The sequence below is a fragment of the Malaya genurostris genome, chromosome 3 (genome assembly GCF_030247185.1).
Source record: "Malaya genurostris strain Urasoe2022 chromosome 3, Malgen_1.1, whole genome shotgun sequence".
In the NCBI taxonomy this organism is placed as follows: domain Eukaryota; kingdom Metazoa; phylum Arthropoda; class Insecta; order Diptera; family Culicidae; genus Malaya; species Malaya genurostris.
In genome coordinates this window covers 176457361-176475320 of record NC_080572.1, presented here as the reverse complement: position 1 = coordinate 176475320, position 17960 = coordinate 176457361, and the positions used below count along the sequence as shown (strand labels likewise).

The 17960-nt window shown below is 38.7% G+C and overlaps 1 protein-coding gene across 5 annotated transcripts in view; it reads left to right on the top strand.

Annotated features, from left to right (window-relative positions):
- LOC131438847 (protein grainyhead) overlaps positions 1 to 17960 on the top strand; it is a 454054-nt gene that overhangs the window by 351989 nt on the left and 84105 nt on the right. For 4 of the 5 annotated variants that reach the window (XM_058609180.1, XM_058609183.1, XM_058609181.1 and 1 more), the window contains exons 5-7: positions 15476 to 15595; positions 16402 to 16511; positions 16584 to 17078. In XM_058609180.1, coding sequence (XP_058465163.1) covers positions 15476 to 15595; positions 16402 to 16511; positions 16584 to 17078 — 725 coding nt within the window. The remainder of the gene's footprint in view (positions 1 to 15475; positions 15596 to 16401; positions 16512 to 16583; positions 17079 to 17960) is intronic. The other variant, XM_058609182.1, reaches the window with a different exon arrangement.

Genomic DNA, 17960 nt, shown 5'->3' with positions numbered 1-17960 from the left:
ATTTTTCAATCGGGGAAAGCTCCGGTAAATTTAATGGGTTCATATCTTCACTAAATAAAATTGACTCCAACGGCTAAGTAACACTCCAACACGTTAAGAGCGTAATGGCATAGTAACAGATCAATTTAAAACAAAGTTGATCCTTTTGAATAGCAAAAGACGCTTCTTTGGAATCCCTACCATGTAAATCACACCGTTGCTTGTTCCGAATGGGAACGATTATATCACTACATCAACAAATCGCCTGCTAGATCAGAAATTATTATCATATCGTTTATTTATACCCGACTAGCTAGATTAGAAACTTCTTTGCATATTTCGTTAATTGACGCACGTTTCGTAATCTATGCACCACGATTTGGTGATCAACTTCGTGTAAAGTTTCCGGGTGCAGTTTTTCGCAGTGATGTTTAGTTTTTCATTCCGGTTTAAGGCTTTTAACGCCTTGGAAATATGTAGCTCAGCTCTCATCATGATTTTCTGTAGACAACAAACTGAAAAAAATAGACCTTTGAACGGTTCTTTAACTGTTCACTTTCCTGGCCGTTTTACGGTCCAAGGAACTACTTTTACGACAACTTTATTCTCCCTTTGGGAACTCAGATGCTTCTTGAAAGTTCTTATCATACGAGACACAGTTATATTTGCATTTTTAAGTTTTTCAGTGATCCATCGGTCGAATGTTTTCACATAAATTTGTCACCTTCCAGAACTTGCCAGTTAATCTTCGTTCTTAGTTCAATGGATTTTTTTTCCACTGAAAACTTCGCTGTGTTGCAACATCGAGCCACCAAATTACGGAAAAATCCGCTTTCATTTTCGCGAAATACTCGATGATGACGTCTCACTCGTTGAGAGTTTCACCAGAAGTGCGGAGGAGAATTTATTTTTTTATTTAACAAAAGTTTCATTTCAGTCTTATTTACGTGCACGATTGAGTCATTTTTGTGTTAGTTAAAATAAACTTTTTCATTATTGGATCTCGTTGTCACCCATTTGATTGGGGGAGCGGAGCTAGGCGATGTCCCATCCAGTGAGGTATAAGGGTTACTTTGTTCGCGATTCGTCTCCTCATCCATTACTTCATATCCAGTGTTGTCAAAAGTATTGTTGTGGGTAATTTCCGTTTTTATTTCGTTTTCCGTGCCTTGGGGTCGTTGCGATTATGTGATTCGAAGGTGAAAACGTTTTTGAAACAGAAGTACTGAGTTCACTATGATAATTTCTTTTTCCAACGACATGACTAGAACTACTGTATCAAATATAATGAAACTTGATAGATGTAAACAATACACTATGATTAAGATTCGCTCGAATTTTCAAAGTTTTTTCTTATATAAATCGAAATTTACGGATGATTTTTAATGTATCATTTTTATTTATTACATCCTTTAGTGATAATAATCTCAACAGCCGACTGCCTAGAGCTTTGCAAATTTTGAAAATCAATCATTTCGAACAACGTACTACGTTCTTTCTCTGCTGATACAATTTTTCTCCCGCGATGATTGTGGGCATGCAGCAATACCCGCGGTCTCTAAAGAACATGCAGATCGAACTAACATTTCTTCCCTTGTCAGTTGTTCACCTCAATGTGCAGCTAGATTCATTAGGTTAATCACGAAGTGCACCTACGAGTAGCCAACTCATCCATACACTGAAAATACAGACCTCTTGTGAAAAAAAAACTATTCAAACGTTTTTCCTCGCTAACAAAAAACCTTGGTGCTATGATATTTTTGGAATCCATAATGAGCTACAATTATTCAAGGGCTATTCATAATTACACTTTTTAGTTACTCTTACTACTTTACTGTCAAGTCACTGAATCTTCATTAAGTATGACAAACTTTACAATTCAGATACGTGTTTCGAGCTGTTGCTTGCAGTCATTATCAGTGTACAAGTTCTAAATTACATGTTATATAACTTGAAGCTCCCGACCAAAAGGTTAAAACCGGGTATAAATAAAATACTTTACTAATAATAATAACAATCTTGAAACCATTTGATAAACTACTCCTTAGAAACTTTGTTCAAAAAGTATTTTCATTCCATTGGCTCACTCTTAAAACTCTGTTCAGCATTCGACAGCAAATTTGAAAAGTTCAAAACGTTTTATTTGCGACAAATTTAGTAACCTCACTTACCTAATATTGTAACCTAACCTAAATGGAGCCTAAACATGCCAAAACTCAGCGCTTCGTTGGTTGCCGAAATAGGTCGACCAACACAACATCCTAAGTAGGAGAATCGTAACGGTCGTGACGACTGTTTCTGATTCAGACTTTAAAAAAGTTTCTTCATTTTTGCCTTTCTCATACAGAAAGGCTATGCAATCGCTGTGAAAATCGAGTGTCATTCCGACTCAGTTCGTCGAGATTACAAAATATCAGTGTGTGTATGTATGTATGTGTGTATGTGACAAATAATGTCACTCAATTTTCTCAGAGATGGCTGAAACGATTTTCACAAACTTAGATTCAAATGAAAGGTTTTAAGATCCCATACAAAGCTCCTGATTTTCATTTGAATCCGACTTCCGGTTCCGGAATTACAGGTTGATATGCACCAAAAAGAGGAAAAAAAATAGTCACACACTCCCGATTGCGGGATTACAAGGAAATATGCGCAAATTTATGAAAAAATGTGCACTCAATTTTCTCGAATGTTTCTCAATCGACTTTCACAAACTAAAAAGCAAATCAAAGGTTTTAAAATTCTTTAAACAGTCCCCGAAAAGTTGATTCAGATCCAACTTCTGGCTCCGGTATTACAGTGCGATTGGTGAAAATTTACAATTTCATGAGTATTTTTTCACAATCGATGGCGAAACGAGGTGCACATTTTTATAAAACTTACTGCTAAATTCATCTAGTTAGCAGATCTTGTTAGTTAGTGAATATATAAAACTTTTTTGGAACTTCTAGTCCTCGGTTTCCGCTTCTGAAAGCACCGATAATAGAGAAGAAAATCTCCAAAAACGGAACTCACTTCGATTTCTCAGCAACGGTTCAGCCGATTTTCACGATTCATGATTCAAATTAAAGCTCTTATTGTCTTTAAATATACTGTGCAATTTCATCCTGTAGGTAGGCTATATTAGTTACTTACTAAATGAAATGACTTCGGCTATACTGGATCAAAGTTCTCGGCTCCAGAAGTACCGGAAATAGTGAAAAAAACTATAAAACGAGACTTATTCAATTTTCTCAGAGATGATTTGATCGAATTCCACAAACAGGCTCAAAAAAAAATCCTATAGTCTCATAGGCTGCTGTTTAATTTCATCCGGGTCCGACTTCAGGTTCCAGTACCATATGATAAAGTGTGTTTAATCATGTAGTGCGACGATTCAAATTAAAGAAAAAATCGTATTGATTTGATATAACTGTTTACAAATTGAAAAGGTTATGTTCGTTTATACCCAAAGAATGTTTCTTATTTTATTCAAGATTGAAAAAAAAATTTCTCGACAGAATCTTCTAGTGATATTTTTGGAAATCTAAGCAAGGTGGTTTAAAACAGGATTTTATTTTTCATATATGTTGGAAGTACAAATTAATTCGATCCACTTTTTTGGGACAAAAAGCCGTTATTTCAAAATAGAAAGTATTTAACGATTGATCAAAGCAGTGTTGGTGATTGCCGAAAATTTGACAGAAGCTGCTATATTGCTATCTTTATTGTATACAACATTTTCAATCCGGTAGAAGATGCTAGAAGAAATCATGTCTCTCAATGCATGAACCGTGAGAGAATTTTTCTATATTTCTTCGCTCCACTTCATACTCTGAGTATTTTACACCCTTAAAAAAATTTACAGTCTGATAATGATCGTTGCTTTGTGGAATTTCCCAAGAGAGAATCCCAAGTTGACAATTATCGCAGAAAATCGAATCGATGACTCGACTTGATGATTCTCATACTAGGTTGAAATACTTCAAAACCCTTGTGTGGAGCATTCACATACATTTTCATAGACACAACTTATACAAAGGTTATATGCACAAAGTTAGAATAAACGGCAATAATAAAATGATTTTATCGCAATTATCCATACAGAATCCGTTTGTTGCTTCAGAGAGAATTCCCACAGAAGCGAGCTAACCTTTGATTCTCAGACAGGTCATCGAGAGAAATTCGCTCTCGCACTAGTGTCTATTCTATGTTAAATGAGCCATGCCGGATTTTTGTTGCTGCGATGATATCCGTCTCTCTTTGATGGCACTGATTCAATCCTGTGAAGAGTTGCTAGTGAGCGTTCATTTATACGATAAAAGCCATCCTTGGATCAAAGTATTGTTCACCTTTCAGGCAATTTTTAAATACCATCTCGAAAAAATGGCTCGTCTTTTGAGGTGATCCAAGTTTGAAGCCAATTTTCGTTTTCGGAGAAAGAATTAATCCGATGACCTACTGTATAGTGCAACATTCGTTGGAACAACCAGTAATCAGAAGGAGTAATGTCAAGAGAATACGGAGGGTGCAACAAAATGTCCCACTTCAGCGTTTCTAATTTTTTTTTCACAACTTTTGGACATGAGGCCGAGCGTTGGCATGCAGGAGAATAACTTTTTCATGTCTATGCTTGTATTCCGGCCGTTCATCTCGTAATGCACGGCTCAAACGCATCAATTGCTGCCTCTACCGAGCGCCCGTTAAAGTATCGCCTGTTTGTAGCAACTCATAGTATAAAACACCCTTTTAGTCCCTTTAGTCCCACCAGATGCACAACATAAATGTTCCGCTTTGGTGTTGATGTGAGGTCGATGGCAACAATTGACCGGCCATAGCGTGTTTTTTCGTCTTGATTTTATCATAGAATATCCATTCTTCATCCTCAGTAACAATTCGATGTAAAAAACAAGCGAAAAATCGCCTTTCAATGTCTCTCGGTTTTAGTTTATAAGGTACTCAACTGCCTTGCTTTTGAATCATTTTCATGGATTTTAATGTTAATGCAACTGTATGTTGAATCATTTCCAATGATTCTGCAAGCTCCTCTTGCGTTTGACTAGGATTTTCTGTTTTTTTTTGTCTTCTATTTTTTTTGTTGTTGTCCAGAGTGAGGCTTGTCTTCAACGCTGAAATCTCCATTCCTGAAACGTCGAGACCATTCCCCACATGATTTATCAGTAAGAACATCATCGCAATAAAAATCCACAAGCATTCGATGCGCTTCAACTGCACTTTTTTTCCAATTATAACAGAAAACTAAAACTTTCCGCAAATGCTGCTAAGTTAACATAAATTAACACAGTGAAAAACAAGGTTTTTTAAAGACAAACTAGAGAGAGATCAAAATCATTATAATGATGCATGATATTTCGTTTTTTTTTTGTGTTGTAAATGTATAAAAGACTCGTAGTTCAGTTGAAGCAAAACAGCCAACCGCGACAAATATACGAACTGAAAAGTCATGATAGTCAAACTGGAGCGTGTAATCAGTTAAAAATCCAATCAATTTCATGATACTATATACTACAGTATGGCCAATAATTGCTATTGAAGTCATCTATAATCGGTGGCAAATTATACCAATTACCTGTTTGAAAGAATACACTTTATCGAGAATCGTCCCGAAAAAAAATCTCAAACAGATGCGCAACTTGTCAACCACCGACGAGTTATGGCTCTTTGGTGACAGCGCCATTTGTTAGACTTTCAAATGTGGTTCCAGCGTCTTCGCCCCGCCTGTGAACCAATTCGAGGCGGAAAATTTTGGTCTGTCGTGTTGTTCATTAGTACGACCATTCGGCTCTTCGATTTACAGCAGCAGCCCACCTTGGTTCGCTGGTGCCATTATCGGGCCACCGATCTAGACACGGAATACCGCAAAGTAAGCTCCTCCAGAACACCGACAGAACTGCGCGGCTGCGAAAGCGCAACCCCTTGTTTTATAAATTACATAATTTGAATAAATTTAAAAATTATTCCAGTAGCACTCTTGAGTAATGACTTGCTTCCTTTCACAACTCATTTCACTCGGACTCTCGGTTGAGCTGGGCGTGCGGCGCTGGGTGGTGTCCGTGTTTGCTGTCTGACTAAGCCTTTCCCGTGCACTTGCGGTTGACACTCGGACCTGAAAGTGATTCACTATCATGATGGCAATCGGCAATCGGGGGACGGTAACATCGAGTGGGCAGGGATATGTCGAAATGCTTGTAGCTGTTATCAAGAGTCGATTTTTCCTCGTTGATGTCGCGACGAACGCGGTGAAAAAAAATACGATAACGAAGACGCATGCACTTATTTGCTGAAGTTCCTGCAAATTCACGAATTAATTCTGCACCGTTTTTTTGATGCTTTGGCCGGACCGTTAAGGCAAAGTGCTTTTCAACATTTAATATTTTTTAATTACAACATTTTACGACACATTGCTTTGACTTAGTTGCACTTCACGACACATTTCCCCTCCTCGGCCTTACGGATTACTACTCAAATCGAGCAGGTCCCGCGTATCGGCGCTCAATCGGTGAGAGTCACGTCAAATTAATTATAAATTCAATGATTATTATCTCAATTCGATTTTTTATTTTACCAGTCCGATTTGCTGCGATTCGTCTCACGTTGATTTCGAAATCCGTCCTTTATTTCATGACACGGGTGAGGCGAAAATACGCGACCATTTTAACACGACCCGGGCTAATAATATCCCGAAAAAGAAATAATTAGTTCTCCAAAAAGAGAAATATTTTATGCTCCTCCCCCACCGTTCGCATAATCGGGTCTCTCTACGAACGGCACCACCACTACGAGTTCGTCAAGCTTCGCCCAAATGGAAATAAAAATATTACCTTCGATTCTTAATTACTCGCTATAAATTGGGATTTTATTTATCGCTCTGTCTGTTCGAATTTTAATATTTGTTTTATTTATTTATTATTATTTTTTGTTTGTCCTTCCATCACTAAACAAGTCGAGCGTGTTCCGCACGTTGCCTAAAGTTAGTTAATCAGATTTGTAATCGTCACCCTCCCACTGTCCTGTGGTCGCAAAACGGCTCACTCTGCGGGATGCAGTGGATCATCGAAAAAAATGTCCCCTAGGGAGTCTGCCGCACATTTCGTACGGAAAACCTGTGTTCGGGATATTCATACACTAATTTCTGGTCAACGTTTGAAGATGCGTTGCTAATTTGCATAATTTTGAGGTGAGGTCGGTGATCGTTTTCTCACACCACGGCGACACCAGCAGTGCACATTTTATTCCGAGCATGAGAAGGAGGAAATGTGCATTAATTGCATAACTTTCGAATGATCGTTGTTTCGTGATCTGGAGTAATCGTTATTTAATTAGCACTGGGCTCGTCTTTCGATCGCCATGTCAAATTGTTGGTGGAACCTGAAGCTACGGTGCATCCTAATATGTAAATCGATTTCGGGAAGGAATGATAATTTGAATATTTGATCAGTCGGAAAGTCAGTGTTTTTTTTAGCGGAAATGACGCCGTAAATGTTTTTTCAAAGGGCTTCCTCAGTAGATCGTGGGAATCAATCAATTTTTATTATGTTCAAGTAGCGAATTAGGATCGTGGCGTAAATTTGAATTTCACAGCTTCAGATCGCTTGCCACATCATTGAATTTCGAAACCGATCTCCATCTAACCAATGTTTCCCCACCATTCCATACCTATAAATTAGTGTTGTTCATCAAAACGATCTAATCTTCCCAACACTTGTCCATAGTAATCAATAATTGAACTAATCTCAACCATCCTTCACTCGAATCAGTTTCACACCTCTCCGCTCGGAAATAATAACACAAATTGGGATGCTTAGTCCGTCGTTGAGGACTGACTGCAGGAAAAAAAATAGATTTAATCTTCAGCAGAACCCACGGATTTAGATTGCAATCGGCATCGCATAAATCGTGTGTGTGCGTTCCCGGACTATCGTGGCGCAGTTGTCTCGTGTACCAATTAGTCACGGATTGCGTTGCCAGCCAACTGAGGGACATCAGCAAGTCGAATCCGAATCGACGCCCGATGGTACACACGATGGCAGTTCCACCAAACGGACACTTAATCGCAGACCAAACACCATCTGAAAGCAACGGAACGACAGTTGATAAAAATTGATTTTGATTCGCACCGTTCCGCAACCCAAGCGCGAATGTCCTCCTAAGGTTTTCTGACCAGAGTTCAGGAGAAAATATTGAAAGTCGCAAAAACAAGATTGCATAAATTGATTAATTAAAAGATCGTTTACTTTTCCACCTGTGATTTTAGATCCTCGATAGGTCCGTTTGAGAACTTGCTTCGTTGTCCAATTTGAACCACCGGAAAGAGTGAGAGATCGAGAGAAAAAAAAAAGATTTTAATTAACGTGGGCGCTATCTTAGATTCGACGAACTGTTTGAGATATTATAAACCTGGTTCGCGATGGAAGCCATTTTGAGCCATCAAACAAACTGTCAACCCGTTCGGTTGGCAGTCGAATAGAAGCGTTTCGGATAAAAAATTAAATGATGTCGGAATAGAAATGTCATCGCTGAATTCGAGAAAACACACAAAAAAAACGGGAGCACATTTTCGCATTCCGCACCCCAACGAAGAGTGGAGACAGTGAGACAGTGACTGCAGATAGAAATCAACAAATATTTATTTTTCGTTTTAGCGTGCCCCGCAGGACCGCGGTGGGCCTCCGGCGCCAGTTTGTGATCCCCACGAGAAAGTCGTGATTGATCAGCATAGTTTCGTCCGTCGGTGGCATGAGCTAGTCATTTCTGGGTGTTGTTTCGAGTATCAATACTATTTATACATCTCTCGAGTGGATTTTTTGCCTTACGTTACCTTTTTTGTAAGGTTTCGGTAGCGCGTGTTCTCAGCAAAGAACGAACACCAAAAAAAAGCACGCAATCACCACCACAGGCAGCAACGGAGGCAGCCACCGTGGATGTGTATTAGATTGATGACATTTGTTTTCTGGGCTTCGGAATCGGTGGGATTCGATGGGTGAGATTGGAGGAGAAGTTAGGGGTTATGATTTCAACGAGATTTTTTTTTCTTTGGTTCCTGGTGTTATCTTGAATGTCAGTCAAACTGCACCAAATAAGGACCGAAATACGTACATACCAGACAGGCGGATGAATGGACCGTGACTTTGAACAATGCAGAACGATCAGATTGGGGGTTATAAATGGTTCACGTCAGTGTCGGGTCGGTATTTAAAAAGGTCAATCAAAACAGTCTCTTAGTACTAGTGGCACACAATTCGAAGGTTGGTTGTTTGACATTAATGACAACGTTTGTTTCGAGTATAATCAAGCGAAAATATTATAATTTAAATTGGAATTATTGGCGGCTTAGTCATAGGTGTTTTTGATATGAAAATTTCCATTTTTTCCCTAAAGTTTTTACCCCTGGATGAACAATCGTGTAAAATTGTGTTTACAATGTGAATTCATTGACAATCGGAACAATCACTAAAATATCACCAAATCAATTCGTAGTACCAACTCTCTCTCTCTTTCCGGTGGTTCATTTTGATAGGACCTAAACTTTAAAGAATGTTTATATATTTATATAAAGTACCAACAGAAGAGAGATTGCAATTTTTTCATATTAGAAATCGTGCATCTCAAACAATTTGGCTTATTGTCTTGTGTTTGATTACAACCTTGCTCATTCATCTGAAGTTACAGATCATTATTTATCGGCGAAAATACACTAGAACTTGATAGGAACTGTGAGAAGATTCAAAATCCTCCTTCCGGTTCATTCAAGAGACTCGAAATAGTTTCAATAAAGAAACTCGAAAGAGTTTTAATATGGTTCCATAAAAGTACTTTTCTGTTCTAAGGTTGAATTTTATTAGCTCAATTCAAGCAGAGCGTTTATCATATTACATTAAAAATAACCTAAATCAATGAAAAAAAACTGCCTCGTTGTAACACTTCTCTCGTTCTCTTAATTAGTCAGTGAAAGCTGTGGGTCAATTAATTTTCCGACCATGTTTTCGTCCATTAATTCGTCATCGTTCTTATGCTCAAGTTGCTACGGTCGAAGGTGGAATTATTGACAGTTTTTCGTCTATTTCTTTGTTCGGATTGCGTGTGTGTGTTTTGCTGCTGATTTTACTTACGTGCCTTGTTGCATATTGATGGTATACTCGATGAGAGTTTTTATTGTTGATATTCTTATAACTAGTGCGAATTTTTGTCTCGAAAGTACTAGTGTTACTTACTGCTAGAGATCAAACAATTTCCATTACCTTTGGTTATTCTTTTTCTAGCGCGGAAAGCGGGTTGGAAAATGATAATGAAAGAAATAGCAGAAATGAAAATTGCAACAAAATTAGTTTTTTTTGTGCCTCTTTTGGCGCTTTGGAGTTCTTTTCTTCCTCTAAGTTTGTCGTAAAACATTCCATAGTGAGTAGATTGCTGACAGTATTGACCTGATATACTAAGAAACAACAATTTACAAGGAGACCAACAATTTACACGCCACACATGTTCGCCATTATAAATTCCAAGAAAAATTCCTCCTATCAACCAAAAGAATATCTCCGTCTATCGACTTAAAGACTTGAATCTTCGAATACAGAGTGCGCCATCTAGACAGAACCTATTGAAATGTTGAATTGTTTCTCCGTTTTTCAGCCGACTTTGACAACACAGCCTGATTCTTAAACGTCAGTCATTGCCATTTTGGTCATGGATCGTTTTACGCCAAAACCAGCGGTCTCAAATTGTAACGATGAACATTGAAAACAATCGTTCAACTGGGAAAACTGTGCGTCCTTATCGTAACAAAATATGGGAGACATTTGAAGAGTAAGTTTGGCAAATGTGTAACGTGGTCAAATACAATGCAAAACACTCAAAAAAGGGCCGCTTTATGTATGTCAAATGTAGCTAATCGATAATGTATTCTGAGTGATTTTGTATTCAGAAATAGTTGTCAATAAATGGCATTGTGTTCCCTAAATAAAACTTGTTCATTTTTCAAAATCGGCTGATAAACGGCGGAGTTATTAAACATTCAAATGTCTTGTCAAAATGATTTTTTGTCGATAATTTTTTCCATCAAAAATCATATTGTTCACAGCACTAGCCTGCTCTATGTTAATGACGTCGAATCACAAGCTGCGTATGACTGTACCGAACGAGACGCGAAAGCGAACTGGATCAAATGAATTGTTCAGCAGTTTTATTTGGTTTCTTGTAGATCTTTCGAATAGGTTGTTCAATTTTATAGTTTACCTTATTCCAAATACAGCAAAGTCTTTGGCATTACATCCCTTTTGTGGAATTTTACCTTTTTGTTTCAACTGACTTCGCAGCCCGTACAGGATCTTTGCATGGCTAGTACTACTGACACTAAGAATCCTTCCAGGTCGAGGCTCAAACATACGACCACTGGCTTGTGAAACCAGTGCCCTATGCATTGAACCGCCAACCCGGTACATTCCAAATACAGTTCATATAAACCTAACTCGATTTTATGTCGCATTTGAATGAGTCTTACAGGGTTCGATTGTAATTTATACTCGGCTCGCAAATGTTATTGTATGAATTTTGTTTAACCACTCAACCATCATTTGGCGGTTCAATGCATATGGCACTGGTCTTACAAGCCAATTGTCACTCTCAGTTACGCTTGCAAACTATGAAAAAAATTGTGTTCTTTTTTTCTTTTGCCCTTTCAGTCATTTTCGGTTTTCAGTGAAAATCGTTTTCTGTGCAGTATCGATATTCAACCGAAACTTTCAAAATCGATAATGACAGAATACGATTCGCAATGATTACCTGTTGGTCCTCGAATCTATAGCGATTTTGGTTCTGGGGAGTAATTATTTTGATTTATTTTATTTTGAACACTCTTTATAGCCGAACGTCACTGATTCTGAATATATCGACGAAAGAATGAGAATTGAAATTCTACTGATTCTCCCTGCAGACGTTAGTTTGGTACCGTCTTGTCATAGAGAAACGAGTGACATTGGCAATTATACTCTCTTTTATTTTAATAAGCGACGAAAATGTTTCGTCTCTCTTGGTTTGTTCTGGATGCGGTCATTTACGAATAAGACAGTAGAAAAACGAATATGAGACTGTACTTGTGTGACTCAGTTAATTGACGGACGTACTTTGTGACCCAGTGTTACTCGGTTCAAATCACATTCGCTATCATTTTTGTTTTATTTTTAGTTCATTGCGTTTCTAGTCATGTAATTGTCACATCGCACAATTTTATATGTTCTTGAATGTAAATTTTTGTGCAACTTATAATAGGTAAATTCATAAAAAAAATACCTTTCTTATATAGAAAGACATGCAATCACTGTTACAATCGACATTTGAACCATATAACATTCCTCTCAGTGTATCGAGTAACACGAGATTTTGTAGTCCACAAGCCTGCTGTTGAATTTGCTTCGAATCCGGTTTACGGTTACAGAGTTATAGGGTAAGATATACTTAAAATATGAGAAAGCACCCTCGGATAAATCAATTTTTACAACCTTAAGTTCAAAGTCTTATCAAAAACTGCTATTGAATTTTATCCGGACTCGTCTTCCGGTGCGCAAAAAATGAATGAAATATCAATTCCATTTTCTAAAACATTCCTGTATCGATTGTCACAACTTTATGTTAAAATGAAAGGTGTCAAAAGGTTCTATTAGTTTGATGTCAAATTTCATCCGGTTTCAACCTCCAGCTCAGGAATTACAGGTCGATGAGTATGAAAAACAGCAATTTAAGAAGTTGGTTCTAGTGAGTAGCAATGTAATTAGAAGTTAATTCCTTTGAACAATACAACACATCCTTTAAGTTTGCATAACTCGTTTGTTGATGACCAAAGATATTCATTTCGGCAATACTAGTCTCCAATTTGAAGCTCCCAAAGTATGCGTAATGTTAATCAAAACCTTATGACTAGATCTCCCATCGTATTCTCAAACAATGCTTATCCGTTCTCTACTAACTAATATTGAAATGAACTATTTTATAGTTTAATAGCCTGCTATTAAATTTTAAACGGATTCGACTTCTGTCAACGGAAAAAGGGTATAGAGTCTTCATAACAGGCCTCAATATTATTCTAACTTGTAGGTATTGTTAATTTATGACCACACACTTATTCTCACTTTACCCGTTCAAAGACACCGGAATGTAACTCACATCGATTACTAAAAGATAGATGACTCGATTTCCCTAGTTCTAGGTTCAAATGGAAGGTCTTGTTTATTTATTTATTTATTTATAATTAATTAACGACACTTTATCACAGAAAACAGACATTCAAACTAGTGTACACTTTTTAAAATAGCATAACTCGCTAAATATCACAGTTGTGAAAACTCGCTAAATATCACAGTTGTGTACAATTTTTCATGCATGAATTATCATTGTATACAAGCTCGAGTACAGGAGCGTATAAGCGATTGTTGGGCTGATCAAAGCGCCTCTGTAGACGAAATGCCACTTGGTGATCAGATTGAAATCACTACTTGGATGTCTGTTTTCTGTGACTTTTTCACGGCAGTGACATTAGTGTCGAGAAAGGTTAGGCCTTGCGGTTCTACTGATTTCTGTGGAAATTCATCCAGATCCGACACCCGTTTCCGAATTTACAGATGGAATAATTGAAAAAATGTCATATAAATAAACAGGCCCATAAAAAATGTTAAGTTTGTAAATCTTATTGGTAGATGGCATAACTAATGACTTTGATTATGGCGATATTCAGTCGAAAATATCGACTACACTTCTATGAGATCATGAGAAAGACATTGTTGCACCCCTAGGTAGATTAAAACAGCGGTTTTGAGCTGTGGAAACCGTATCGTAGGACGAGTACATTTTAGTAGAATTTCAACCTAACAGCTTCAAGAATTCAGGCTTCCTCGTATGCTATCAATCACATCGATAAATTCAGATCAATAAATTCGTGAAAATTTTCGCATAATATAAGCAAAGAAAAAAATAACAAATGTATTGTCAAAACTGACGAGTTTACTAAAGTTATAAAGTATCATCATAATTGGGTGAGATTATAGATAACTGTATTTGAAGCATCATTTCCCGGAAACTATCAAGTTTGCCAATCTTTCCGCGACTCCTAGCATTTTTGTTTCCTAATTCTTATTTAGTAACTATAATTCTTAGATATTTTCTCCCGGTATAAATTTGTAAATAAAAAAAATTAATTGATCTAGATAAAATTATTGCTGAACACTGTTTAAAAACTAAATGACTGATCGGGTAAATGAAGTGTTATTTACGGAAAACAGTCATTCTAGTAGAGATCGCAATGTGTGTAAGAAATTTAACGGTTGTTTAGCAAAATGAACACCAAGTAGCAATTCGCCTGTAGAGGCGCTTTGAGCAGCCCAGTAATTGCTTATGGACTCTTGCGTTCGAGCCTGCATACAATAATAATTCATGCGTGCAAAATCGTGTACATTTACACAGTTTGAAAAAAAAGTTTTATCCTCGGGCTTCCACACTTTCCAGTGTCATCGGTGTAAAAATCTCCGCAGTGGAACACACGACTCATTATTTGTTCCACTATCAATCAAAACGCGGTTATTTGGAACTTAGTCTTGATACTTGATTCGTTTAAATTGACCAAAAACGCAAAATGTTAAATAATGTATTATTTTAAAAACAGCTGCTTATTTTGAGAATACAGTTCAAGAGTTTTCAAAAGAAAGTGTTTCCTCTTTCCCATTCTATAGAGAAGCGTAAAAGTATTTAAAAAATGTGCAAAGATGAATTCATTAACATTTTTCGTGCCAAAATTAGCTAGAAATCAAGTCGTTTTTTGCGTTACAAGTATTTCCCCCTGGTCCAATAATTTCACAAATGCAATAAGCGAATTCATTGGACGTATTAAGGACATGTTGTATGTTTTATTAATCCAAGCTCAGTAACATGTGCCTTGTCTTTTGACGCTTTTCGTTGATTCCATTCGCTCGGTGCCAGTTCAATAAAACAGTTTTATAAAATTTAAACTACTTTTTTCTCACTACTTTTAATATTGGTTAGCACGCTTGCTGCTCGGAAAGCAAATCGGGTGCAAAAAAGTTGCCCGCGAATTGCTCCGAAAGTGCATTTTTTCCTACGAAAAGTGCCCAAATCGAGCAAAACACTCCAGGAGTGTTTGCAATGAAAAACAACTTTTGATTCGAAAGGCAAATAATTTCAATACTGAACTCGGCAACAATATAAAGATTTTTGATCTATTTCGACTACCTGGTCTGGTTGTCAGTGGCATTCAAAGATCTCAAAATAAATCCAGCAGCTTGTAACACATATTTGGGGTCTCCATAAATCATAAGTTGACTCCACTGGACGAGATAGCATTCGAACGGATCATCCACGCTCACTTCGGTCCATTCATTATCAAAGCACTTGCAACGTAGCAAACGCTGGCACTCTTCTAAATCCACACCTTGATCCTACTGTCACGACAAAAGCTTACATTTTCATCATCTCTCGTTTTTCTTTGCGTTTCCTACAGGTGTTGGTTGTTCAGCCCACGTCGCCCTCGATACAGATTAAAGAACCTCCACCCAGCCCTGGAAGTCCCTCGGCTGAAACCATGTATGCTGCCCCCGGCAGCACGCAGATCTACCTACAGGTAAGTGACGTCTAATCAGAGACTCTCCATTCACTAGAAATAAATGATCGCGACTTTACGCGCTAAAGCGATACTGCGTGCTGGATCACATTTCGCACAAATCCTTCGCCTCCAGTTACCACATGACAGCTGAAACAAACGAACTGCTGCCTAACTGAACGTGCCACCTGCGATAAGCGTACTTCTCGTGTAGGACATACTCCGAACACCGCGGGGACAAAAAGTCACCGTCTAATCCGACAGGAGGAAAAAAAACTTGTTAGCCAAATTTAACTACTACTTGATGCCTTAATTAGCTGGACAATCCGTGTGCTGGCCGGACTGTCCTGTCAGCTTCGATTGTGACAGCTGGTTTAGACCAATCTTCTCATCAAGTGACTTTTCCCTAAAATAGCTCCGCACTGCGGCACAAGCGACAACCGAAATTAGCATATTTACATAAACAAAAACCTTCCACGCATACGCACCGAGCCAAATTGACAAGCCCGAAGTCGAGCATTTTAACGGGATCCGATTGTCCACCAGAGTGACTGACTGTCTGACGAACTGACTGACTGACTGACTGACAAACTGACTGCCTAGTTGATCCTACCAAATATTAGCCAAGGGATGGATGATTAACGATAGTATATCGACCAAAAAAAACTGAATTTTAATCAGATTGAGAAATTATTTCACATTTCGGTGCCGATGGGAACTGTCATTGTCATCGTTCGTTTGGTCTTGGCGGACCTTCGTTAGCCCACTTACCGTTGAATGGTTGAATGTTATTAATTTTTTTTTCTTTGTTAATCAACTATTTGCAGGGTCCATCGCATCAGTCTAGTTCGGCCGCTACAGCCGGTTCTAATGTGAACACAAATTCACCCAGTCCCAGCTCCTATGACCAATACGGAATGTACCAGCAGAGATTAGGGTAAGTCACTCGATTGATGGCGGAAATAGTTTGAGCAGTTTTTACCTGAAATATCGTTTTCCTCTTCGACAGACCAAGCGGAGCGGCGTTTATCGCCGAGCAGTACCCATATCGCGAGTACTTTGATCCGCAGGGCTATGCCCCGGCCCGTACAATTTACGGTACGGCGGATTCAGACGGACCACAGCCAGCAACCACGTATGAGGGTCGCTACTCGTCCAAGACAGGTTCGATCTACACCAAAACCATCACCTCCGCCGGCCTAACCGTGGATCTTCCCAGTCCTGATTCGGGTATTGGTGCTGATGCTATTACTCCCAGAGATCAGAATAATGTACAACCGTCCTTCGATTATACAGAACTATGCCAGGCACCGACCGGTTTGCTGGATCCAAACTCCAGCGCCATACCGGCATCGGTCGCTAGCCTGCAGCGAAACCTGACGGTCAACGGTGGCCAGAACAGTCCAACGACCTCGATTGGCAGTGCGGCAGCTCCGCCCAGGTCCCGACCGTGGCACGATTTTGGACGGCAAAATGACGCCGATAAAGTGCAAATACCAAAAATGTAAGTACCCTCAATCTCTGACTTTGTTTTCTTTCCACCGACTTCGAGTGGACAGTTATCAGGGCGGCAAAGCGGCGCTTCGTGCGTCAAAAGAGAATAGCCGGCGGCCGGTTTGTGCTGACAGCCGTAATTAGGTGTGATTTCAACCAATTTTATTAAAACCCATTTGTAATTCGAAGTCGAATCCCTTATTTAGGAACAAAATACACTTTTGCTCAAGTGCATTTGATTACATTGTAGGAGTAAAACCTTTTGCGCTGCTTCTTATGCTCAATCTTTAACCGACCTAAAATTCTCGTTCTTTCGTTCGTTCGTTCATTCGTTTGCTCACTCTGTTCCCTGCTTGATGGATTAAGACAAATGTACCTTTTCTCGCCCGGCTTAACGTATTTCTCCGAAGAAGGGCGCTAAATCGAGAGCATATGAAAGAGGCTTGCTAATTGAAATTTAATCTTCTTTCAACGGCCGCTTGAGCGGGAAGACGGATTTGAACCGATTCTTCAATGAATGGCATACCTTCGCCTATGCGAGGACAGCAACAACAGCTTAAGATAAAAGGCAGCGGCCCGGGAAGTTAGTTTGTCTGGTGGCGCTGGGATTAATAAGTATCCCGATGCACTTGTTCACCCGGTGTACTTTGTGAGAAAAAAAACCGTTGTGTGTAACGAAAAAGAATTTAATTGCAATTTAATTGCACTATTATCGCACTGCGCTATGTGTGCTGATTTGATACCATTTTAATGGCACAGCGGAAAATGGGAACCGTTACCAGTGGAGCACTTGTTCCGAACCCGACCAGTTCATGACCGTTGATCCGATAACGACCGTCATCGTTGTCGTTGTGCCGTCTAGACCATGTACTCACCACTCAGCCAGTGGCAG